The following is a 20,260-nucleotide window of genomic DNA, read 5'->3' as shown; positions in this document are numbered from 1 at the left end:
ACACAAATTTTAATTAAGCTATTCCAAATGAGTAATTCGAGGTCTGACAATTCAGTAATTTTTAATACCTTAATAAAGGCTGGGAACTGCTTCTAAAACACGTCTTACAGCAGAAGGGGAAGTTTCAGCTTTGTGCAGTATTTCTTTTTCTCTGCACAGTTCCATACACCTTTTTAATGGGCAGTTCTCCTGGGCACTGTTCCTGTCAGCTCGCCCTCTCACAATTACCCTGACAGGTCCAGAAGACGCATTAAAAGCGTACAATTAAAATAAAGCAACTTAATTTGTCTTTAAGGGAAATTAATAAAGCAGTCCCTTGCAAATACACTGTGCCTTCAGTTACATTTTGTACTCTTGTTGTAAAGCTACACTTGCATTCTGGAAAAGAAATAAAAAATCCCAAATTGTAGCAATTTTATTTGTTAAAAGTAAGACTAGTCAAAATTAATTGGATTGGAAGCTCATATATACTAGATTATGGCAAAATGAACAAGTCTTCCCTAAATTTTAATTGTGTATTCTGAAAAACCTTCTCTACTCATTATTTACATTTTTTGAAGTATTAGCAAATATATACACATCCTGCAGACCTTAATCAAGGCAGAAGGTGCTATTCATGAGGACATTTAATCTTCAAAATGCTGTAGTTTATATCTATTTTTTCGTATATTTAACACAGTCTGAATTTCTTATCGACCATAATGACACTTCTGCCAAGAAGTATCTGCTGTAAATGACCAAGAAGCAATATCTAGAGCTATTTTCATAGGCCTCACGGCAGGGTCTAAGAAAGCATTAACAATGTTATCACTTAGTTTTAAATGCTGAGGCCATGTAGCTGCAGGGTGTTTCTGCTCCCACCTTCTCTTACCAGCATTAACTCATGCCCAGTTTTTGTTCTGATGTCAACTGCCCACCTTCTGTCCCTGTTAGCCATAACCACCTGGATGGCTTTTTGATCATGTGTGGACAACCCTTTGCTATCTCACTGCCACACCGTATCACATCTTTGCCTTGGATTTTAGCACTCTCATTTAGAATTTGGGAATCCTTTAAATGCCTTCTCTGATCTCATTCTCAACCCAGTTGTGTTTGTACCTTTCATCTGCCTCTTATTCCATTTCAACAACAAATATTATATTCTAACTATGTTAAATTAAAAAAAAAAAAAGGCCAATAATGATTTTATGGCTACTGAAAGACAAGAGTAATAGCATTTTATAACTATAAGAAAATAATTTGAATTCTGACTTTGTCTGCAAATGAAGGAAGACTGACCATTGGAGAGGGCAATACAGTAAATGGTCAGAATCACAGCATGGCTGGGTTTGGAAGGGACCACTGAAGGGCATCTGATCCAATTGTTGCTTCAGTACCGCCATCCAAAGCAGGCTGCCTGGCAACACATTTAGGTGGTTTCTGCAGATCTTCAAGGAGGTGACCACACAACATCTCTGGGCAACCTGTGCCAGTGCTCCGTCTCCCGTACAGCGCAGAAGTGCTTCCTGACGTTCAGAGGGAGTCTCTTGTCCTGGCAGTGGACGCCACCAAAGAGAGCATTTTTTATCTTCATTGCTCTGTCCCTTCAGGTATTTACTCACATTCTTAATATCACTCCTGAACCTTCTGCAGGCTGAGCAGCCCCAGCTCATTAAGCCTCTCTTCACAGGATCATCCTGGTGATCAATCAAGGCAGAGGTGGCTAGCCCTGATAGTGAGGAGGGGCCAGCACCTAACAATGAACCTCAAGAAGTTCAATAAGGCTAAGACCAGTGTCCCAAGCGCAAACAGACTGGTTGGAGAACAAACTGACAGCTGCCCTGAAGAGAAGGACTTGGGAATACTAGTTCATGACGAGGTTGGACGGGGTTTGGGGCAGGCTGATCTAGTGGAAGGTGTCCCTGCCCAGAGCAGGAGATTGGAATTAGATGGTTTTTAAGACCCTTTCCAACCTACGTTAGTATGTCACTCCGTGATTCTTTCCTTAAGGAACTCCATACGCACCTTGCTCTGAACTCCCTTATTTTGATACCTTTCTCCTCTGTCTCCCGAACTTTACAATTAGCTTTTTCTTAAACTGTATTTCTATGAAACTGCTGGTGGTGCTTTTTCTCTAACCAAACTACTGCTGGGAAGAATGCACTGCTTCATGGAACAGAGAGGGGAAGCCCAGCTCTCCTCTAATCGGGATCAATATGCTTTTCTTGCTGGTGTATGACTCCAGTTAAATGAAATGTACAACATAAGACTGCCAAGCAATGAGGCTTGGTAGCTGTGCTTGCTATCGTTAGTCGTAACGTCACCATTAACAGCAATGAAGGAAACCTAGAGTAAGGCAGCATAAGGCACTGCTTGGCTGCCAGCCAGATAAAACTGCTGGGAACCTGTGGAGGAGGGAGGAATGAGGCACAAGCAGCAGCAATCTTCCAAGGTTTTATAAAAACATTAGCAGCTCATCATTTCCTGTGTTTTTTTCCTTTTTGGGTCCTGAGGGAAAAAAAAAATTGGATGCTTTCCACTCCCAAACAGACTAGCAAAAAGTTAAGAGCCACTAAGTATTGAATCTACCAAGATTTTGCCACCTCTGAGCAGGTAGAAAAGCTGCTGATTATTCCAAGTATGCTTTTTTCCAGGCTTTCCTCCAACACCTAGGAAATGTGCATAGTCTCATACTCCAAATGAGGTGATCAGAGGTCTAAAAAGCCCTAGGAGAACACGAGACCTTTGCAGGTTGTTTTTTTTTTTTTTTTTTTTTTTTAACAATACCGCAACTCCACTCCTAGTCCTCACTGCTTGAAAGGTAACTTTCACACATCAAAAAAACATAGATGCTCAAGAGCATAATGTGTTTTTGCATTCTGAAATAATCACATAGTGGAAAAGGTTACCTGCCCCCTGGAAACAAACAGACTAAGGAAAAGGTCGCACTGCAGTATTTGGTGACACTAGTACTTACGCCCAGGAGGGATGAGTGGCTCTCCACCACTCAGCCATGAACGAACTCTCTGTTCAAGGGAGTATATAAATGCTTATGGGGGAGAAGATAGAGGGTTATGCTACAGAAGACCTGTAAGACAAGGCAGATGCTGAGGCCTTAGCAGCAATGAACAATTCTCACCTACACAGTAGTAAGTTCGTCCCAAGATCTTTCTCAGCTTCTAACACACCCCTCTCACTTCTCTGAAAGGGCTCCAAGTATTAAAGTATAAATGACCCTTGAAATTAGGAAATCTTCTTTTGCTGCTTTCTCGTCCTTCTCATTATAGACAGGGTAAGCTCTCCCACTTATTTCGCAGCATCTAATGCAGTAGGGGAGAAAGGCACCTAGAAAACTGATTTCCTCCATCAGGCACCATGAAGTGCCTTGAGTTAGTCCACAGGCTAGTGCTCCTTACACAAGTAGCTTCAAGGAAAAAGACTTCAAATTTCTGATAGAAAGAACTAAAATCAGAACAATTGTTGAAAAACAATCAGACAATTAAATCCAATTAATCTTATCCAATTAACCTCTTCTGCATAATTCTGCAAGTAGAGAAAAATCTCAAAATATAAAGACTGTGCTTTTCCTCAAAAGAGCTAAAACAGCATCATCAACACATTTTTCAAGGCTGTATTTCTACAGAATTGAGAAACAGCAGTAATTATGTACAGCAGAACCTTTTGACAGTGGCTAGTCGGGTAAAAATCACTCGGTTGAGAAGTGGTCCATGATTTGCATCATAAATTTGAACCACCTGCCAGAGCATCCCACTTGCTACTGACACAGTATCAACAAATAAGAAGTTGCAGAATCTTGTTTTTAATTCACCCATGCTAAATTCCAGATTCTACACTGGGATATGAATATAGTATTAACAGTAAAAATAAAGATTTATGTTGTTGATCCTTTTATCACATGAAGTAAGACGGCAAGCATTTAAAAGTAATAAAAAAATTGAAGAACAATGAGTTTTTTAAAAAGACCATATTTAATAAGGGATGCGGTGTCCAGTTTGGAAGGATACTTGCTTTGATTATTATACAATCTCAGGCAATGTGTTTTAAGTGAATTGCTTTCCACGGATATTCTTAAAAAGCCTAATCACTACAGTAGCTCCAGCTGCCATTAGTGCTGAATGACTGGGATGTTCCATTTGACCACGCACTGCCCTCTATCACAGCTAATCTGATTGAATGTTTAAAAACTCTGGGACAGGCCAGACTATCTCCTGGTCTCACACACACGGCGTCTCTGAAGTCCTTTCTACTGGACACCACCTTCTTTTTAGTTTATGGAAGGATCACTTTTCTGTATTACTGTGAACATTATTACAATCGCTTTTTATTGATTTTTAACTGAACAGCACAGTCATTTCTCTTGATTTTATGGACAGCGAGTTTTTCACTTCCTGGATGTCAACAAACTGAAAAGAGTAGTTACGTGCTTCAGGTGATAACTACCATCTCAAGCGTTAAAACTGTCAAGTTCAAAACTAACTTCACTGAAATAAATTAGATCACATCAAGTCATACTGTCATTTGGCCATGCTCATCAAATCCTAATCTTAATTTGGCAAGATTTACAGGATTTTTGTTTTGATCTCACATGTTTGCAAGGAAAAAAAGTGTGAACCTACATCGATACACTTCAAAATCTGAAAGTAGTATTTCACCATAACTTGTGATATACTCAAATAGATGTTAATAAAATGCTAGCGCTGGATAAACTACTTTGGAAATTAATTGCACGTCATTGTTGTCTCTGACAATGCCTACATAGCAAACTTAGAAAGAGTTTACAGTACAATCCTTAATGAATTATAATCACGCTACCAGTCATTAAACCTACAGATTTTTCATCAGACTGTATGTAACAGCACCCTGACTTTCCAGGAAGTTTCATCTTACACCAATTCAATATAGCTGTGATTGCCTGACCAGCTGATTAGAGTGCTGATTATCTTCCTGCTGCCCAAAACCCCTATATAAATCTTATAGTGATGCTTACAGTCACATATATCACCTCTGTAGGAATTGTGATTTAAAGATGTAGGCAAGACAAATGGATAAAGAAAATATACATTAATCAAAGAAACACTGCTTAATATCATTTGACTCATGATAACGATAATTAATGCTATCACTTACATTGCTTTGAGGATAAATAACAGTAAGCAGTGCTGTTATATATACAGACACACAGCTTAACTACTGTCCACAAAGTCACAGGGCAGGATGTGTCTCTGCAAAGTAGAACATTTGATGGTTTGTCTGCAAATTAATCACTAAATGGAAGGCACTCAGGGCACTAAGTGGTACTGACTGCATTTACACCAAGAAGTGGAGGAACATCACAGCATGTGTCAGCCTCCCAGTTACATGATCAGATGACAGGGCCTTGGGAAATTTATTTCTATTTTGTCACGGTTTTTCTTCACCAAAACTGTAAGGAAAGATACAATGTTCACCTGAGTTATATTCCATTAGGGAGCTGGGATGTAGTCAGTTTGCAGTCAGGTCAGCAATTCTTCCTGTATATTAGCTGAGATGTAGTCTTACAGAAATAGTGAAATAAATAAACAGCAAACAACCAACTTCAAAGTTATTAAGGAATGTTATTCATTTGCAAGCCAAGAAAGTAATACACTTGAGCAAAACATTCCCATATGGCTAACTGTCCCACAAAGAGAACATTACTTTGCTCACTCTCTTTCATTTCCTCCTTCACTGCTAATATACCCATGGCTTAACTGTCAAGAGACACGAGGTCCTTGAAACACAATGATCCCTACCACTGGTAGCGCATCAGCAAATTATGGCTTCTCTGCCATAGCTACGTGTACTGACTGCATGTTTGCAAAGAATGCAGTCACATACTTTACAAAGATGACATACCCTAGGTCTGACAACTACCCAGGGGTGTTAGAGCCCAAATATTCCTGTTTTCCCAAAAGAAAAGAATTATTATGCAGATTCTAATTATCAGTGGTATCAGTGGATAAACAACATTTTAAAGAAGACTGTATGTACCATCTCTTTGGATTTCGGTAAAATCACGTAATTGATTTGTGACATGCATATCTCCTTAATACAAACATGCAAATCAATTAGTTGAATATGAATAAAATCTCAGAGAAAAGCAACACATAGTGTAATAGCTCTGTGGTAAATAAGTAGGGGATTTTTTTTAATGGCAAGGAGCAGTTTAACCTCTTCAGGCAGCTCTTCAGCATGACACGTCAAAATGCACAATCTGAAAAGGGCAGTAATGTTTATCTTTCTTGGTCACTGATTGCAAGTAGCTCACCCTGCTTTATGGAGTAGCCAGTCACAAGATCAACAGAGCAGCTCTTGTCGAAATTCAGCTGGAGGTTCAGAAGCACCTCCCAGCATTTTCTCACTCTGCATTAAGCAAATGAGACATTCCTTCCAAATACACCATGGAGAACTGCCTCCCTCACACTCCAAATTAAATGGAAAGCTGTCACTAGCTGCAGTGCACTGGAGTCTGCAAGGGTGTGGGTGGATTTTTTTCCACCCTCTTGTCTTACCTTGGGGAACTAGGAGAGAGAAACAGATGCATCCTGACTGCATCCTGCTATTGCAATTACTATTTGCAGAGACACTGAGGAAACTCATCCTGTCATCCCATAGGAAGGCTGGAGGAAGGGGACACTAACAGTATGGTATAGCAGACCAAGCTCTCCTAGGCCACTGCTACAAAGGTTAGAGTCATTTTCAGCTTAAAGGCAAAAAGCTATCATCCACAGCTAAGCTGTCTGCAATTAAATCATCACTCTCAGAAGATAAACTCAAAAAGAATAAAAAAAAGCAATCATAGTCTACTTTGATTTCTGTTCTTCTCGTCTCAAAGGTCCTTGAATTCTCCGGAACAACAAAATAATGCAAATTCTCATTTCAGTGATACCCTGGAGCCATCACGAAGGACAAGAAAATTTGTAAGGGTGCTGTAAAAGAACAGTGTAGAAAGAAAACTTGCTGCAGGGGAGCTGCTCTTGGAAAAAAAAGCAGCTGGAGCAGTCTCGGGTACTTTGAAGACTTAAGGAAGTTAGATGAGAAAAGGGGAGTGGTTCATAACAGCATTGCACAAACTGGGGGGGAACTATCAGCCTGGTCTAGCATTAGGTGGGATGATTGGTGGCCCTGCGTGTGGCAGGGGGGTTGGAGATTCATGATCCTTGAGGTCCCTTCCAACCCTGGCAATTCTGTGATTCTGTGATCAGGAGCTGAACCTCGGAGACTCACACATCACTGATTTTTACTACCTTTCCTATTTCAGCATTTGTTTTTTCACCATGTTCTTCATTTACATAACTAGTCAATCTGTATCAACATCTGGTAGATAAATTAAATGATACAGCTAAGGTCATCACTGCAATTACCTATCGCCAATTCCATTTGACCATTAAACAACAATTATGTCATTTAATATTGACGGTTCGTTGTGTAACTTTAAGTAAGCATAACTTTAAATGAAGAGTGAAACTGCCAAACTTGAGTCAGCAATAGATGCTTCATTAAAACTGACAAAATTGCTACGTTGTTGAAATAATAAAGAGAAGCAGTCCAGAGAAAGCATTTCAGCTTCTTAAAAGGAAAAGCTTATGTTGAAAGAACAACCAGGTACCAATTTCCGAAACGCACACTAATTGTCAAATGAACTATTTTACAGTTATTAAAAGTATTTTTGTTTCAGCAAATGAGCATGAAGAGAATCTGAGAAACCTTCCTTTGTGGGCAGGTTATTTTATAATTTCTTCCTGCAGACTCTTTCTCTGATGCAGTCCGTACCGGAGACAGGATACAGGACTGCTGGATTGACAACCCGATCAGGTACAGCAATTTACCTTCATTTTAACAAACACCCAACCCCTAAAAACAAAAGCCAAGGAAAATACGTTTGAAGCTTGGAATTCATCCATTTCAGCAAAAGGTGCTGTGGCAATTTGTAGGTGTGTGAGGTGGATATGTGAAGAATAAAAGTAACATTACTTCTCCTTTTACAAAAACTCTTGTCCTGCTCTTAGTTGCGTCTTCCTCATTCACTTACAAAAAAAAAAAAATTAAGCTTTCAGTAATTTGGAACAATCTAAATTAAACACAAAGATCCCCTACCAAATTACAATACATTGGAATCAATTAAAGTGTGGTGAAAGTCAGCACATCCGTCAGTACCTGGGATGTACAGAAAGCTCCATCTCATTGCTCAGTTGCTCCCTACAGGCTAAGTGTAGGGGCTGGAAAATGGAAATAAACATTCGTGACAGCACTGATGTTGTTGGTCTCACTTTTTGCATTCACCTGGATTGTACAATTCATGTTTTCTACCAGATTTTTAAAATGCATACATACTAAGCTCCTTACTAGCTTCTCCATATGAATAAGAAGCAAAATTTGGATCCTACAGTGGGGAAAAATAATAGGATCTAATGAGTATGCAATACAAAATCGACTTTAATAATATCTTTTCAGATAAAGTATTACTGAACAGTCTGAAAAGACTTGAAACATCCCATTATTACCGTTTTGACCTGAGGCAAAGAAAAGCACTGAAAACACATCAAGGCTTCCATTCAAGACTAAACGGGTTATGCTTGTATTATGCAATTTATATGAGAGTTAGGCAATGATGAATATACCCAATTCAAAAATAAAATAAAATAAAATGGTAGGTTATTCAGTCGCACTTTTTTCAAAGCTTTATCCTATGTGGCAGTGCACAAAGAATCAGTTTGTTTAACCTGTTTTGTACACATGTACAAATACCTAAGTTTAGTAATAAAAACACCTATTACACATACTATGCTAAAATCAGTGTTGCTTCCATATTAATGAGCATTTGGTCTCAGCTCAAAAAAAGAAGTATGATTAGCCACAAAGAATTATTGCCCTAGTGGACATTACTTTCCAAAACAGAAGAAAAAAAAGAGAGAAAATCTGCCTAAACACGTCCCTTCTTTATGTAATAAGCAATGAGGATGTCTTCAAATCTTGACATCCAGGTGATACTTACAGTGATAAAATCTCAGTTAAACTAAATGCAACTTGACTTCAACACTCACACATCATTTGAACTGTTGACCTGAACCCATCAGCAAACTTTTTCCCCTCGCACAGAGCTACCTTTTGACTTCTTGATTATTCCACACTACCGTAGTTGAAATACCAGAAAGAAATCCCAGAAGAAAAGCAGTTTCAACCGGACTTCAGGTCTGACCAGCAACAGTATCAGAGATATCATGTTATCTCTAGATCAAAGTGAGCTAGAGTTGGAGTGCGGTTCAATTAACAGGCAACAGCTTGAGGATCTACCTGTATTAAAGAGACGTCAGCATGCACAACTGCTATTTGTCCTGAATCCTTTAAACTCCTGACTTTCACAGCAGAATAATAAAAGAGGCATACTGGGCAATATGTTATAATTAAATAGCAAGCCAACACTTGTCTGCTTTTGCATTTTGTTAGCCTGAACTTACACGTCTTCTATTCCTTTTTGATATACAGAGCTGTCCTTCAGTTAATTTTTAAACAAATTGCTGCCATAGTGTTAATACTACAAGGAAAAAACATTCACACTTTCATTCCACTTCATCATATCATGTTTCTAAAATAGCTTGGGTATACTTTTACATCAGAGCACTGCAGAGATACCTGAGTTAGCTTGAAATATACCAGTTTATCTACTGAAAACAGTCTAATTATGCCAGCATAGACTTAAGCAGAAGATAATTTAAGCTATTTTTCACCACAGTAAATAAGCCTGCACTGAATGCTAGACTTGAGTGTCTCAGTACTAAAGCTGGCTTGTTTAAAAGCTGGTTTATGTACTTGCACTATGCAGACATAACCTCCTCCTTGAATGCAGCATGTTGATTGATATTTCTTTTAGAGAAATAGCTTAATTTTTATTATACCCTCTATTACTTATTAACAGGACCATTAAAAACAAATAGTTAGCTATTAAATGGTCTGCCAAGAAGCCTATACTAGAGCATAGATTGACCTATTCTATCTCATAGATGTGCTTCTGTTACTAAAATCCAAAGCTGCTAAAAATTTTTAAAAAATAAACAGAAAAACCCAACACAAAAGCCCACCAGGGAGGCACATCTGAAGTCATAATAAGTGTGCAATTTCAGTATTCAAAATGACATTATGACAGCTGCCATGCGTTCTGAGCATTGAGTGCTTTAAAAATAAAGCAGTGGCAATGCAGTTTGTCAAATTGCTTCCATTGGCTTTCTACCACCCAAAAGTCAACATTAACAGCAGCCTGGTTTGATTTTTCATCTGCCTTTTGTAAAACAGTGAAAAGATTCACGATTTCTTTTTCTTTTTCCATTTCTATTGCAGTCTTTAAGTAAGTTTGCAACAATGCAGCAAAATTACTTAGTAAATACAGTGCACATTCCGACCACGTTGATACATTAATTTTTCCACTCGATGTTTGAAATAAATCATTATGCCTTACCCACTTGTTTGCAGAAAATTTAATCTCAATAAAATCACAGCTTCTCGCTTTAAATTGATTTTGGTTCACTAGTTCTTGAAATCTTTGTCTTAACAATTCCTCTGACCGGGAAAAAGCAGCAACAACTGGTAGAGGTGTCTTACCTAAAGACTGGTAGAGCTCAGTCATTTTGGGATGATCCCAGCAGGTTGTCTGCGTCTCATGGCTACAATAAAAAACATAAAAGTTAATAAAATGGAATTTCTCTTTCTGTTCCCTTGCACAGTGTGCGTCCCAGTGCTGTGCTAGAACACTGCCAGCAGCCTGAGCTCTTGCAGGAGGGAATGTAAGTAGCAGCAGGCATGTCTTCTTTCAACACCAGATGTCCATTTGGACTGCTGTATTGAAGCACGGGCTCAGGAAGCAAAATTAAAAGTTCTGCTAATATTACAAATATAATGAGCTTTCAGACAACGTAGTGTTTTGGGCTGTCTCCCTTATCCTAGGGTCTCTGTGAAGTTTCAAGAGGCGGAGCTATATGGAAGCCAGGAAAAACCCAAATGGGGTTATGAAACCCTGCACTATGACTAGAATGTAAATGGGACCATCTCTGCATGGAAGCTCACAGACTTCAGCTTTGCAGCAGAGTGCTGCCAGAAGACATGCAGCGTGAGAGAGCCAACTACATGAAGTGTTAGTGAGTGCAGTAGCAACTCACGTTTCCCAAGGCTACACATTTTAAGATTTTTTTTTTAATGACAGCGTAGCTAATGTGATCTCATTTCCACTAACATAGGAAACTTGAAAGAAAATTCTCCTTATCTATTCTATAGCCAGTGAAGTCTTGGTCACACAGAACTCAGCTCCACTGAAAGACAACCCATGACTACACTTAAAGAAAATTCTGAAACGTACAATTGCTAGCAACCACATTTGCACTTCCTGTACTTAAAGAACAGACATCCTGGGTCCAACGCACATACAGTGTTGGGAAGGAAAGGCACAGAAGAGTGAGGTCTGATCCGCAGTGTTCTGGAAGCACACACCTTTCAGCTCCAAATTGCGACCCAGCAAGCAAACTGGGTGCTCCTGTAGAGCAAACAGTGCATATAAAGCTGATGTAACAGAGAGCAGGGGGGCAAGTGGTGATCCCAAGTGCACCTCCAGCGGCACGCCGTAGGGGTGCAGCTCTCCATGCAACACTTCAGCACCACCACTGCTGCGGGGAAAGAGAATAGTGAAATGTTTTCTTAGCAGGATTTCATTTTGGCCTTAGAAGACAGGCTATTTACTTGATCCATGTGAATACTTCACCAGCCCAGGAACGTCTGTGCATTCATTAGCTTACTGTATATAATATCTCCACATTTTGCTCTAAAATTACAAGGAAGAATGAAAGGAGTAACCATAAGCAAAAATGCAGGAATGGCATCTGAGCTTAGCACAAGATGTTAAAGAAACCTCAACTCATCAGCCTCACCATCCCCCTCCTTCCTAATTTCTGCAGTGGCTGAAGGTAGGGAGAAAGGGAAGAGGACATCAGAGCTGCAGCAGCCGTCCTGGTCTTTGCTCTGAGAAAATATGAATGTTGCAAAGAGAGGTGGCTGCAATCACTTTCGATCATCTGAGCTTACAGTTTGATGACCAGAGACACAGGGTTGCTTACAAGAAAACACTGCACCTAAGTTCCCAAATTTTGGGAAGACGTCTGGCACAAGGAAGTTCTGCAGTACCAGCAGCTTACTAGCTAAAATACGTTTTTTAAACAAGTTTCATTTACACACCGAATTCCCCCCAAATTTAGTTACTATTTGCCCCCTCCTTGTACAATAGCAGCCCAACGGAAAGAACAAGGGAACACATTCACTGCCAAATTACTCTGTTGACAGAGAGACCTCACAATTCAGGTAAGTGGGCAGCAACAGCAGACCAACACTCAGCCCCGCAGAGCTGTGCCTGCTGTTTGCTAGTTCTCGGTGTTCGTTCCAGCCCAGCGGTTCCCTGGCAGCAGCCTGGCGGGCCCAGCCAGGGAGCGCTGCAGGACTGAGCTCAGAGCTGCACACAGGCACTCCTCGCATTGGGGGCTGGCATAGGGCAACAACCCAGGGAGTTTGGGGATGGTGGTTTTCCACACCCCCTTTTTATCTCAAATGCTACGCACAGCGCTTCTGAGATATCCCAACAAGTGTATCCTTGGCTTCTGTGCCAAAGCATGTAGCAAAGAGGAGAGTAAGAACTTAGGCATGCAGTCGCAAGGAAGCTCTGAAACTAATTGCCTAATTTTCCCTGTGAATTTAGTTTGGCAGCTCCAAATTGTTTTGTGGATGAACTAGGCCATTTGGGGATCCACAGCTTTTGGTCTGGGAGCTTGCAAAGGCACTGATTCCCCAATACAGTATTTTAAAGCCACTGAGCATGTGGCAATGATGTACCTATACAGCACCCAGAATCTTATTGCCTGTGTTGAATAGAAGAACAAGGGAGTCATTTAAGATTCAGAAAACTGTTATGGTTAATCACTCATCAACACTGTGAAGACAAGTATTTTTTTGGTATTTTCGTTTTTATGGTAAAGCTTAATCAGATATCAGTGAATTTAATGTGCAAGGCGTAAGCTTATGTCACTTATTAACCATCCAGAAAATACATCACCGATCTTCCCAAGACACTGTAAATAAAATTTCCATTGCCAAAGAAATGTTGGACTGTTTTCATACATTTTTAGTGCCAGATACCTCAAATGACTACACAAAATGCTCTTACATCATGACTGCCTAAAATAATTCACCCAGGGATGCCCATTTTGCAACGAGCGGTTTCACTACTTCACCCACACGTCCCAAGGGCTGAGCTGGTGGGGTTGCTGCCTTTCTCCAGTGCTCCCACCCTTCATCCTGGTGCCCTTCCCAGAAGAGGACTGAGGCCTGGTGCTGGAGCAGGTGAAAAGGCAGGGCAACGCCCCAGACACATGGGAGGCAGGAGGGCTGCTGCTACTTCGTTCAGCTCACCTGCTCTATGCGAGCCTCTCCACTGCTTCCAAAGGCCAACTGACCGTGAGCTGGGGGCCGGGCAAGGGGAGGCTCTGCCTGCCTGAAGGGAAGCGCCAGCTCAGCAGATCCCGCAGTCTCCACCGAGCCTGGGAACGCTGAAGCATCCTTAACAGAGCCGCAGCACAAGGTTTGCCAGTTTCAAACTCCGGTGAGCAGGGCCCTTTGCAGCCTGTGAGTCAGGGGGATGCAGAGGGACAAGGGGAAGCGCGAGCCCTCTGACCAGCAGCAGCTGGAGCCTGGTGAGATGTGCCCAAGTACGGGCTCACGGGGCTTATTTTCCTCTTCCTCACCTGACTTGCAAAGTTGCAAAGGTGAAAAGGAAATTAAAAGCAGGCCTGAAAATGAGAGGAGCAGCGCTGGATAATGGTGACACCTAGGTGCTGGTGTGACCAGCACACTAAATACACCGATAGTGTGTAGTCAGGGGGATGAAAGCACGGTCCTCACTTAACACATCCTTTGGGAGCAGCAGGGCCACTTCATTAAAGGATAATTACATCATATTAGCAAGGATAATTTTTACGTGGGCAATTCTGTCACACTGTGCCCGTGTAACCTCTCTGTTCTTGCAAAAAGCACAGACATTCATCTCTCGTCACTGATGGAAGAGCGAACAGCACACAGGACTGCAAACCTGAAACTGAGAGATGATAGTCCAAACAGCACACAAACTGAATTATGGTTCTCTTGCTACAACTTCATCAGTTTAGACAAAACACGGTTATTTTCTCTTCCCACATTTTACATTACCACTGAGCAACACCAGCAGCGGGGGGAGTAGAGAACAATCAATGTTGCACAATCGCTCAAACATCCTTGCACAGGTTGTAGCCATCCACAGATCTCTTTAACTCACCCTGATTGCACTCTATATTTTTTTGCATACATATAAGATTCAGGTACTCTCATTTATTCATTGCGAAGTTCCAGAGTCCAGAACTTTAGACTGAACTACGCAGCCCTTTCTAAACTCCTGCTGTGCTTCTTCTGTTTCTCATGTATTCATTTGGAAGTGGAACGTAAACAAGATATGCAAGTGTGCAGATGTGCACAGAATAAGAAATTTCATCAGGTTGCAATAAACAGATACTTACATACACAAGCTGCTTATTAAGTACTGTCTTATAAAGCAATGAATAATCCAGTCTCAAACACCGCAGTCTGTAATGCCTCTCACCTTTTGGCGTTAAGATGAATAAAAGGTTATTAGAACCACCGTATGACTGCTGTCAAAAAGCCAAAATAAACACGATACAGTTGCTTGGCTTTCACTAACCTAACATAAATGCGTTTCAAAGTGTTTGCATGCACAGACACTGCTGCTCATTGAAAATCAGAAATGTTTTCAGCAGCAGATGACAGCGATTGCCAGAAGACTTAACAGCTGTCTTTTTTACAGGGTTTCATTAATTCCCTGGCTACAGCACGGCACTGCGATGGAAAGTATTAGCGGTGCGAGAAGGTGGCACTCCTTTGTGCCGTACAAAGGACTACTGTTTTCATCGATAAATCTAGAGACTACTGATCTGAGCACGGAGATTATTCCCATTTAAGCCAAGGATCAGGCATCTTTCCAGCAAGAATTTGACTGCAGCATGTTTTATTGGCTTTTGCCAGATTTATCGCGCTGCTGAAGGGAAGCACCCATACATATTTAAGTTTCTCGCCGACACTGGAAACGAGCAGTCAGAGAAAGGCAAATACCAACTGCTGAGAACTGTAAAGTAACTCTTTTTCACCGCTCGCGATGTTAAACATTTATTTTACACGCTCCATCCCGGGCAAAGATGACCTCTCGGCAGCGGGGCTCTGCCCTCCAGCCGCTACCTGCCCACCCAGCTATTCGCTCGGCAAAGCCCAGCCGCTCCGCTCTTACCGAAGCCACCTCGCTGCGAGGCATCAGACCCCACAGCCACGCACCCGCGGGCTCTGAGCAGGGACACGGCGAGGTAAGGCTCAAAGAATCAGAAGACAGAATCGTTAAGGTCGGAAAAGACCACTAAGATCACCCAGCGTGCAGCTCCGGGGATCCCCTCCCGGCCCTGCCCAGTCATGGGAAAGGTGGCTGCTAACACGAAAGGACTCCGTGAAAGTAATACCCATTGAAGTGTTTTAGGGAAGTTCGCTCCCAGCAGCAAGTTAGGCGCTGCACAGGTAACGCTCTACACTCCTCCGGCTGCCCTTTACGACCCAGCGCGGCGCGCAGTCCCAGCCCGGCGCAGCCCCGGCTTCGCGGCGGACCCCGCATCCTGCGCGTCCCAACCGGACGCACAGCGCGGGTCTACGGCCTCCATTCCCAACTGCCCCGAAGGGACCGAGCGGAAAGTTGACCTTTTTGGAGAAACAAATCGCTTCCCCTACGGTCTTCCGAGGAGACGGACGCGCTACCTCCACGCTGCAGCCGTGCGCTGGGATGGCCGCGGCCACCGCGCTGCCCCCGGCTCCATCATCCCGCCCGCAGCCCCGTCACGAGCCGAGCCCAGCCCGGCACCTGCCGCCGCGCCCCCCTCTGCTCCTCACCCTCTGCGTTGCTCCCTCATGGCGGCAGCTGCTCGGCGGCGCCGCGGAGCCAGACACAGCACTGCCGCCCGGCCCCGCCGCCCAGCACCACTGCGGCCGCCCCGCCGGCGGGCGGGCGGGAGGGAAAGAGAGAGAGGGCGGCGCTCCCCGCGCCGAGCCGCGCTGCACCGCCCCGGCCCGCCCCCCCGGCGGAGGGGTCCCGCGGGGCTGAGGCGGACGCGGGCACGGCGGCGGTTTCCTGCTCGCCTTCACCGCGGGCTGCTGCAGAGTTGGGGTCGCTCCTTCCCGCCGAGAAGAGGGCTGGTTCTGCGCCCCTACGTTTCCTGAGCGCGGAGACGGGTGCCGCGTTTCCCAGTGTGAATTCTGCTTCGCGCTGGGTGTGCAAATAAAACCAAAGACCTTCTCCTGGCATCACAAACGTCTCCTATCCGTGTGGCCAGCCATCTCACCTCACCTCACCACGTCCTTCACTCACGGCAGCAGTGCTGGGTGAGGAGCAGGCCCTACCCACAGCTGGGCAGTTTTTCAGGTTTACATTTGGTTCTCTCATGGTACAGCCGCCCAAAAGGGTGCCTTTAGGACCTACAGAAAGCCCTAGCATGTGGAAGATGTAGGCCTGGACACGTGGCAAATTCACCTCACCCTTGTTCACTGCCTTACCACATCACTGCCCACGGACTGCTCAATAAGGACATACCTGGGTGGTTTCCACCCAAAGTATTAGGATTTTTAGGGCTGTCCTTAAGGATTCAGGTACCTGTATTATCTGGCTTTAATAAAAGGCCAGCGGGGTTCAGGGGAAGCCCTCATGTATTTTTGTAGAAACTTTGCAAGCGCAGTACGCTCAGGGATCAACCCCAGCAACCGCCAAAGGCAGGAATGAAACCCAACAGAGCGAAATGTTAACTTCTCATAGTTTCTAAACAACCTAATTTGCTTCGAAAGGTCAATGTCACAGCTTTTTTTTTATCTGGCATCTCCAACACTGCCCCGACAAAGCAAGAGAAAGAGAATTCATCTCAGTGTGGGCAGACACAGCACCCCATTAAGGCTCCCTGGGTTACGTACATATGTCAGCTTTGAGGCAAATGAACTGGCTGAAGGCTGTCAGTTGTTGCAATCAACAAACGTCTCTCATCTTCCGCTAAGTTTTAAGAAACAAGAGATCTCTCTCTTAGCTTTAAAGTGTAATCTTTAGCACATGAATTGGTAGGGACTTCACGATCCATTACAACAATGGCAGAGCAGCCTGCTTAATGTCGCAGGACTCGTTGTGGCTGGAAGCCTGCAGTTTCATGGAAAAAGTATTTTGCTTTATTTCAAGAAATCTCTGGTCCTGATCCTCAAGATACACATTCCTTCAATTTCTTACTGTTTCTAGTGTATCCTGGTCAAGCTCTATGCTGCTATTACCACGTTTGTCTTCTTTCCCATACAATAGTGCCAAGTAATAAGAATTTAAAAACCAGTCTGAAATTCTCATACTTTGCATAATCTTCTTTCTCCTTGAGTTACAAATAAGGTATTGTATTCAATTAGACTCACAGCAGGTGAAAACCCCAATTAGTGAATCCATTTTCTTGGCTTTTTTTTCTCTACCTTACACCCACACACCACTTTTTTTTTCTTTGAACAATAAGGGGGAACTCTGAGTCATTCCTCAATTGAAAAGCAAATTAACCCTTTGATCTCCGAAATCAAACTATTACCCACTCAAGAACACCGAGAGGAAAACATGAGTGTTGAAAGATTAAAGGATTAAGGCCTATTGACTTTATAATTTGATTTTATAAAAAAAATACCTATTTAATTCTGCTTGCTGTCTCCAAATTCACAAGAGATTTTAGCAACTTTTGACCTCGAGATTATGCTTTTGCTGTACAAAGCAGGAAATACCACTCTTATTCCAAATTATTTTTAAACTATTAATAATTTATTATGAAATATAATTTGTTTGCAGTGCAAATGGTTACTGTCTTTGGATTTTTAACTGAAGCAAGTCTATATGCCATACTTAATTTTAAGCCACTTATCTGGTTAAAAAAACAGTCTTCTTCTGTAGAAAATAAAACAAGATTACAGAACAAGCGGAATTTTAATTCCCCATGGTGCTTTTCTTACCCGAGGACCATTTAGTCAATTTGGGCACACAGAGAACTTAATCAGAAGAACAGTGTTTATTTCTTATACTTTGTGCAGGACTGTATCTGATCAAGGTGTCTGTCTCTTTAATATTTATCAGTTCCAGGTGCTTCAGGGGAAATCACAGCTCCCTAATAAAGGAGGGGTGATCTGCTTTCACTAATAGTGTCTTATTCATTATTAAGTACCAGCTGAGCACCTGAAAAGTTGGGATTTTCAAGTAGTATCAATGCACTACTTGCTGTCAAAACGCTAATGGCGTCTGCATGTCTGAAAATTCTCGTTTTCCAATCCAAATGCATTACTCTCAAAATTTTGTCACTTTTATATGAGGAAAGAGCAAAAGACAAAAAGACTTTAAAAACAGTAATACAAGCATAAAATAATCAATTCCCAAATACTATTGCTTGACTGTAAATCTTCTCAGGTTTTATGAAGGAGATTGGCATTAGTACCCCATGTTACAGACAGAAAAGAAAACAAAGGCAGAAATGAGTAGGAGTACTCACTTCTCAGTTGCCCAGACCTGCTTAGGAGGGCAAATCTAAGTTTGCTAGTAAGGTTGGCGCTTAATGAGTCACAAAACTAAAGATATTCCTTTAGTTTTACTGTTGCTGAAAGTAAAGATGGAACATTTTCCTATTAACTAAGTTTTGTTCCTGTCGCTCTGTGAAGTGTGCAGTGCTCCTTGTAAGCATGGCTCTACTATTTCTCAGTTATCTGTGCAGTGGATTAGCACACGCTAGCCTTGCGTATAAGAAGACATTGTGGTGCCCCGCATTGGGCTGGCTAATCCGCTATGCTCTTTGAGCCTATTTTCTTTTTCTTGGTATAAATACATACTAAGCATCACTTGGGATGGCACAATGACACTTTCCTGGATCATCTGTCTTAAATACGCTCCAACGGCTGAAACCTCCAGGATTTCTTCTGTGTTCACCGATAGCCCTCTCAGACAAGCCAAGAAGAGAACACTGTTTTGGATAATGCTTTTTTTTTTTTTTTTTGATTTTTCTTTTGTCTGCTTGAACGTTACTTCTGAAGGCACATTAAAATACCGAAAATGCAATGCAGAAAATAGTTTTGAGGTTCTGCATTCATTTTCCCCAACATTACACTGTAAATTAAATACTAGGACATTCATTGCTGTGTATAATCAGTTATTTGCACCATGTAAGAGCTGAGGAAGGAGCATGCCATTTCCCATTCAGAGGGAAGCCCAGTTTGTGTCCTGCATAAATGGAGATGAACAGGTGCTTCTTCTTCAACAGGGATTCTCCATCACACCATAAAGCAGCTGTGTAATCAAAGAATTCCGGAACGTTAGGGGTTGCAAGTGACCTCTGGAGATCATCTGGTCCAACTTCCTTGCAAGCTCCCTAGATTAGGTTACAAGGCCTGTGATTTATATTGTAGAAATTAATCAAATTTATGTCACTCCAAGTGTACCATGTCCAAATCACTCATTTACATTTCTACCCAAGGATCAATTGGATTTCAAAGCTTGATGGCTGGGATGTTCTTGCAGCAATTTGATGCACAGTATAGAAAGTGTTCTTGCACAGAACGTCTAACAGGATGACATGTACCTCTGCCCTCCTTCACAAATCTCCTTTGGGCTGAGATTGCTTTTAGTGTAGTAAAGACACCCAATTAAAACAGAAGTTGCCATCACCCTGCAAGATGAGTGTCGCAGAGCCTTGGGAGCAGTCTGTGTGTGCCTTATGTTACACCACGCTGTTGATAGAATATGAATGATATGACACCTATCATTTTAGGTATAATCAATACACATACAAAATTTATATTATTGAAATCTTGGAAAGGTTAACTGGGAGAGGGTAAAACTGCTTTTTAGCTGGAAGTGACAACACAGGCAGCTCGCAGTAGCAGAGCATTTGTTCAGTCCAGCGCCAGGTGTAGTACCCAGGTAAGGTTATGTGCACTGTTGGATGTAGGTGGACTGATTCCACCAGTGTTATGAGCTTCTCAGGTAAGCACCTGGACATACTAAAATCTCTTCTCTCCCCATCACATCCAGGCTGGATGTGGCTCTGGGCATCCTGGTCTAGTGGTTGGCAACCCTGCCTGTGGCAGG

The 20,260-nt window shown here is 42.3% G+C and overlaps 1 protein-coding gene across 15 annotated transcripts in view; it reads right to left on the bottom strand.

The window, feature by feature from the left end:
- DMD (dystrophin) overlaps positions 1-20,260 on the bottom strand; it is a 1,153,352-nt gene that overhangs the window by 65,598 nt on the left and 1,067,494 nt on the right. For 12 of the 15 annotated variants that reach the window (XM_090124095.1, XM_090124041.1, XM_031599265.2 and 9 more), the window contains one exon: positions 10,615-10,676. In XM_090124095.1, coding sequence (XP_089980221.1) covers positions 10,615-10,676 — 62 coding nt within the window. Of the gene's footprint in view, positions 1-10,614; positions 10,677-16,020; positions 16,137-20,260 lie in introns of those variants that run through there. The other 3 variants (XM_031599267.2, XM_031599268.2, XM_090124087.1) reach the window with 1 other exon arrangement.

This window comes from Phasianus colchicus, chromosome 1, assembly GCF_987193195.1.
Source record: "Phasianus colchicus chromosome 1, bPhaCol1.hap1.1, whole genome shotgun sequence".
Taxonomy (NCBI): domain Eukaryota; kingdom Metazoa; phylum Chordata; class Aves; order Galliformes; family Phasianidae; genus Phasianus; species Phasianus colchicus.
This window is presented reverse-complemented; position numbering and strand designations above follow the sequence as displayed.